General features: G+C 46.3%; 1 protein-coding gene across 1 annotated transcript; it reads left to right on the top strand.

Annotated features, from left to right (window-relative positions):
- Positions 1 to 61: 61 nt before the first annotated feature.
- POLR2F (polymerase (RNA) II (DNA directed) polypeptide F) lies at positions 62 to 3,027 on the top strand (the record flags this gene model as incomplete). Its single annotated transcript, XM_009070119.1, has 3 exons — positions 62 to 192; positions 1,206 to 1,277; positions 2,827 to 3,027. Coding segments are annotated over 3 exons (294 nt in total), but the record flags the coding sequence as incomplete, so codon positions are not given.
- Between the last annotated feature and the right edge of the window lie 3,695 nt (positions 3,028 to 6,722).

The following is a 6,722-nucleotide window of genomic DNA, read 5'->3' as shown; positions in this document are numbered from 1 at the left end:
GCACCTCAGGGCCTCGGTGGTGGGCGCAGCTGAGCTGTGGCTCTGGTGTGCTTTCCCCCAGGAGGGACAGGAGAACGTGGAAATCCTCCCGTCTGGAGAGCGGCAGCAGGCAAACCAGAAGCGGATCACCACCCCCTACATGACCAAGTACGAGAGAGCCAGAGTCCTGGGCACTCGTGCTCTCCAGATAGCGTGAGTACCCCTCTCTGTGCCCCAGCACTGCCACAGCTTCTCCACCCTTGCCAGTGGAAAGTGCTTCCCTCTTCCCTTAAAAACTCCTTGATCCTTTGCATGACTGCTGGGCTTGCACATCATCCTCTCGGTCAACACTGAAGCACAGGACTGTGGAGTCCTTAGCTGCACCTGAAATCTCTGTGTCTCTCCCTGGCTGAGACTGTGCTAATTGTACCTACAGAGGGGAGAGCATTTAGTAGCCACAATGAATTCTCCTAGGTCACAGGCAGAATTATTAGGGAACAGGACAAGCTGGATCTGGTTTCTGTATTTCCTAAGGGTGTCAGTGTGGACTGGAAAGCTCCTAAGTGGTTTGTAAAAGCCAGTGTTGGAGGGAGGGCTGCTCCAAGATATCTTCAGTTGATACCGCAAGGCTGTAGGAATTTGGAGTGGAGAAACCAACCTGAAATCCACTTTTAGTACCATTGCATTCTGGCAAGCTGTAAGTTTTTTAGAGTATTTGCAATAATAAGGCTTTATTTATAATAGTTAATGACATTTAGAATCTATTTTAAGCGTTGTTGAGGCTGGCTGCTCTCAACCCATTTATCTGTGTTTTAATAAAAACTGTCAAGAAGTTTTGTGCTTTTTGAAAAGTTGCCTTTGAGTGAGGTTATTGGGCAGCAGCAAGGTTTTGAGTTTCCACCCTTTTCCTTGGATTAATATTAAAATACTCTTTTCCTCATGTGTAAGGGTGACTAGAAGGGTATGTGAGCAGCCCTTGAGCATGAGCTGGTCAACAGAATCTGAGGGATGGAGCAAGAAGAACATTCAAGTAAAAGCTCAGTCTGTAACCACCTTGTGGGAATTTTCTTCTTGAAGTACATTACAAAGTGAATCAGTTTTGCTAAAGTGGTGTCCCACCCTCCTGCTTTACTGGCATGGTACCTGTCACTTAGGCAGGCACATGCGCAGCTGTCTTACTTCCCTCTCTGTGCTTTTGCTCATAAGGTTGTTGATGTTCTTCCCAGGATGTGTGCCCCTGTGATGGTAGAGCTGGAAGGAGAGACAGACCCTTTGCTGATTGCCATGAAGGAGCTCAAGTAAGTCACAGATTTGGTAGGCAGTGTAGTGATTTCCATAAAGTCCTCCTCATTCCAGCATTTAGCACTTTATTCCAAGACAACCTTGTTTTCCCTCAATAACAGTGAGCACTAGAGTTGCCTTCTCTCTTTCTTCACCTCAGAGCTTCCTCACAGCTGCTCTCTCCCACCCTAGTTGCTCGTGTGAAGTACTAATGATTAGGAGTGCTCTGGACATCTGCTACTTCAGAGTCCAAGCGTCCTCACCTTTCTGGAATCAGTTTAACTCCCTGAATGGAATTGTTTAGAAGCAGCCGTCTGAACAGACCTGTGTTCAAATGAAGCGCTGGCAGAAATTACAATAAGGATCAGGCTGAGGAGATTGTTTGTTTCCTGCGCCCTTGCACTTGAGACTTACTGTGCTTGACCCCTGCTTAACAGAAAGGAAAATAAATGCTTTTTGACTCTCACAGAGGCAGCTCTGGGATGACCACCTCTCCACAGCAGAGCTCCCTGCTGTCCCATAGTTTGCCTGCATGGTTGGTGACCTAGATCAGATGTAGGTATCCTTCAAGCAGAGCAACTGGACTCTGTTACTGATTAGGTTCCTGTCCTTGAACTGAATTGTCCCTCCGCTCCCCCAGTTTCTCAGTGTGTTGAAGTTGCTCTTGCAGATTTTGTATCTATTACAGCTCCTTTTGTCATGTTCCTGTCAGATCTCCAAGCTCAGACTGAGTTGCTTCTGGTCGCTGTGTGAGCGTGAGCTGTAGACAATAAGTCAGGGTGTGACACAGTGTGGTGGCATCCTGTTCTGTGCCAAAATTCAGCTGTAATTCTTGGCATGAGGGAGCTGCTTTGCTACTGGAAAAACCATGTCCCTGAATGTGATTATTTAAAGAAGTTGTGTTACTTTCCAAGTCTGATACAGTTGAAACCTGATGCCCTGATTAGATTCCAGACTGATTGCATTTTGCTGACTTAAATCTACTTCATTAAGTTCAATTGTGTTCAACATTTTCTTGTTTTCCAATTGAAAGCACTGCTAGCAGGTGCTGTGCTCTAACCCAGCTGTACCAGGTTTTGGTACCTGAATAGTCCCTGTTATATGAATCCTTAAAATGTAACTGTTCTCAGGATGCAAAAATTCTCTCTAAATGTCAGTTTGTCCTGGAAGTTCTCAGAATTTTGCCACTTCCGTAGTGTCTTGTGGGGGAGAATCTTCCATCAAACAAAAAGTGGATTTACTATTCAAGTCCCTTGATTATTATTTCCCCCCCCCCATATCAGTGTTAGATGCTGGTGGTTCAGATCACAGGGCTCAATTCCTGCAGTAGCAGCAGGCATCTGACCTTCTGTAGGTCTTTGGTGTTCCAAGACTAAGGGTACTCAGTGCTTCGCACCTACGAACGACAGAAGGTTGTTGAGACTCAGTATATAATATCAAATCACTGGTGCTACACAGATCTCAGTTAAATCTGATGAGGTTACTGAAGCCACCAAGCACCTCAGTTCCCACTGCCTACCTAAGAGAAGGCTCTGACATTTGTGTTCACTTCTGTCTTCCCTTCAGAGCACGCAAGATCCCCATCATCATCCGCCGTTACCTGCCAGATGGGAGCTATGAAGACTGGGGTGTGGATGAGTTAATTATCACAGACTGATCAGCCTCCAGCCATTGTTCTTTCCCAGAGATGTTTCTATTTTTGTCTAGTATCTGTGTAAATAAATTATAAATCTTGCCATTTTAAGTTCAATGTGTTTGAGTTTTTCTTCCCTCCTGCTTTTGCTTTCATCTCAGTCCTACATGCCCAAGAGATGACTTTCTTACCTCTCTACACCAGCTTGTCATTCTTTCTCTGTGTGTCATGGGCTGTATTAGTAAGATCAGGGAACCAAGTGCCAGTGCTTTTCTTGCAGCTTTTTTTCACCTTATCTTTTAGCTAGGCTGAAGTCCGCAGTAACTACTTCCTCCTCCTTCAGAACTGCTCCTCCCTTGTTACAGGACTGAGAGCCAATTAAACTGCTGCTGAACAGAAATGGCCTTGCAGATAACTCTGGCTTCAGAAAGACTCTATCCCTCCACCGCTGTCCCTTCTTCAAACAGGAGTGCTGAGACACCTCCATTGCTTCCCCCTAAACAGTTGGGCCTTTGTGCCCAGAGCAGGTTGCTGTGGAAACCCCCAATTTCCTCTTTGGCTGGTGCTGACTGTGGGGCTTCTCAGGAGTATCGCAGAGCAGCTCTCATCAAATCACCTATTGTTTCCCTGCTCCTGCTGCTTATCAGAGGTGGGGATCCCTTTCAGTGGCACTGCCCCAGCCGGAAGCACAGTAGCCACTCACAATTCCACCAGCTCAGCAGTCGTAGGTTGTTTTGTTGCACTTGCTCCTCATGCAGCTGTTCTCTGACACTGATGGTCCTAGGCCTGTGGGTGCTCTCCAGCCATCTCAGTTGTACATACACTGGTAGCTCTTAACAGTGACACAACAGTGGTTAAATCCTGGAGTTCCTTTAATCTGTGTTGTGATGAAAGATCAGTCATTTGGCCCCTTCAGGTACCTGCACTCTCACCTCTGGGAGGTGACATGCTCAAGGCAAGAGCTGGGTGGATGCCTTACAACCTGTGAAAGCTTCCAACCAGCTACTACCTAGTTTTCATTTCTTGATCTGTGTGCTTCTTGCTCTGCATGAGGAAGATCTGAGCTCTTGAGCAGAACATACCAAGTCTTTCTCAAGTATCTTATTAAAGGTGCTTTCAGAATTTTTGTTTTCTATTTTTGAAGAGATGAGAGAGAAGATGCGCCTCACCTATGGTTTCTGCCTTATATTGATCTTTTTCTTTACACTAGTCCAGAAAGAATATTTCCAACTGGTTTGTGTTAAAGCTTGTGCTTATATAGAAGTATTTATTCTCCATGCTGTATGTTTGGTCGGTGCCTGCACGTGAGCATCCATGTCCCAAAGGGAGTTTATACCCACCTGCCTGGGAACTCGGCTCATATAACCAACCATGAATGTCATTCCCTTACTGCTTCCTGTAAAAGCACCAGTCATAGGATCAGAGAATCATCAAAGCTGGAGGAGATGTCTAAGATCATCAAGTCCAACCATTAACCTGCCACTCTGCTGGAGCCCTTAAACCCTAAACCATATCCTCCAACGTCAGATCCAGACACCTTTAAACACTTCCAGGGATGGTGACTCCACCACCTCCCTGGGCAATCTATTCCAGTGCCTGAACACCCTAACAGGGAAAATTTTTTTCTAATATCTAATCTGAATCTCCCCTCTCTCACCTTACGACCATTCCCTCTAGTTGTCTCCCTGCGGCCATGGCAGGAGAGACCATTCCCCACCTCTCTACAATCCCGTCAGGGAGTTGTAGAGAGCCATGAGGTGATCCCTGAGCCTCTTCTCAAGGCTAAACAAACTCAATTCCCTCAGCCCTTCTCATACCACATATTTTCCAGACCTTTCTGAGCCTTGTCCATCCTTCCTCTGTTGGTGTGCACAGGAGGGTCTGGTTTGGGAGGTGATAATGCAGGAGCTGAATGGGTCCCTGGAAGACAGGTCAAAGGGAATGTGGAGATGGTTGCAGGTGTGGGAAGGGGGTTGACTGTGAGGAGCACAAATGCTTCCTGGCCTCGGCCATCCATTCCAAGAAAAGGTTAATTTGCAACACTGTGGCCTTCAGCCTTCTCCCCCCACCCTCCATGGAATCCTTTAATCACGTTGGTGCGGTGAAATTTCAGCCCTGAAATGGTGCCTTTGTGCAGTGGTTTTGGCGTCTGCCATGGAGCGCGGGGTCGTTCTCTTGTCCTTTTTTTTGAGTTTTTTTTTAAATGGCTTCTTTGTTCCCTCCCCTCCTCCCCTCCCCAGCTCTGCATCTGTATCAGATACGATTAAAGGGGTAAGGAAGGATGCGAGGCCAGCTCCTGCTATGCTGCAAGAGGAGTGGTTAACCCCTCTGTTACCAGTGGCATCCTCAGTCCTGTTTTAGCTGTGAGGACCCTCCTATGTGAGAGGAGGCATCCCTTTCCACTGCAGAATGGTTGATGCAGAGCCCACTCACTTTCTTAACTTACTTTGTGAAGAGCTGGAAAAGGGTACTTAGGTGTGGTTAAGAACCTTCTTTTCACACTGTATCACTTCTCTCTCCCATCCCTGCAATCAGCTCTCATACTCCTAACTCCACCATTGCTTCCCTTCTTCCACACATATGTTCCTGACCTGCTCAGCAGTGCAGTAGTTCCCTTCCGGGCTCTTCCTACAGTCTGTAAAATTTGGGGTAGAGATTTCTTCTCCTCTCCATGCATGGTCAGTCCTATTTTGCATGGAACTCTGCCTGTATTAGATCCATTAAGCCATTCTGCTGCAGATGTTCTTTGGCCTATACACAACTTCAAATAGTGCTGTGCTTTTTACAAAGTTTTGAACGTGTTCCCCAGTTCCTCGATGTCCTGCTTAATCTACTCACCCACAACATGTTTAGTGAACACAAACTCACTGGATCTGCTCACATGCATTAGCACCAAAACCCTCTGGAATCAACTTGTAATTGTGGAGTCTGTGTTAATTGGGCTCCTACCTTGCTGCAGTTGGTCTAGAGAGATGTTCTTAAGCAGAGTGATACCTGCTACACATTTTCTTTCCAGACACATTCAGATACTGCCCCAGGACCCGACCACACCCAGAATGTCTTTAACAAGTAAGGTCTATACATCTGTTCTGGAATATACTCTCTATGTTGGTAGTGTTTGTATTTAGGTTCTTGCCTGTGGAAGGCAAGGGGGGGGTGAGTTTCTACAGGGAAACTAATGGTTGCTTCCAAAATACACAAGTTTGTGTATGTGGGGAAGGTTTTTTTTGGTTATGTCACCTGTTACCTGGTGATGAGGATCCAAGATGAGAAACCCCACACTCCCATCCTAGAGAGCATAAACAATCACACTAAGAAATTTTTGGGTGAAGCATGTGCAAAATGGTGCTCTTAATTGCATGTGCTGAATCTCACCTGAAGAACAGAAATCAGTGCATTTCTTACAGAAGAAATGACTGAAGGTGAGGTGTGAACAGAAGATGAGCTTCATCTCCATGAAGGACTCTGGTCAGCCAGTCAGAGTTCTGCCTGTGTCCCTCTCCTGAGGGGCAGAGGAAGGCTGTGCACAGGATCCATGTGATGGTGGTGTGATCCATCATACACTTACAGGGGGGAAAAAACAAGAGACATGCAGGGAAGAGGCTGAAAAAACCGAGACACATGAAAATGAAACTTTTAAGTTTATTATTCCATATGTTTAATGCAGAGTTAATGGTGCTAGGGCAGCATAGAGACTGAGGAAAGGGAGGTGGGGGAGGAAGGTGCTACTTGCATAAATAAGGGGACAGGGCTGGACGAGGTTACATGCGTACAAGGAGCAAACATTCTATGTGATCTTTTCAGACACCACAAGGGTAAGTCATCCGTA

The sequence above is a fragment of the Acanthisitta chloris genome, unplaced genomic scaffold (genome assembly GCF_000695815.1).
Source record: "Acanthisitta chloris isolate BGI_N310 unplaced genomic scaffold, ASM69581v1 scaffold14962, whole genome shotgun sequence".
Taxonomy (NCBI): Eukaryota; Metazoa; Chordata; class Aves; order Passeriformes; family Acanthisittidae; genus Acanthisitta; species Acanthisitta chloris.
This window is presented reverse-complemented; position numbering and strand designations above follow the sequence as displayed.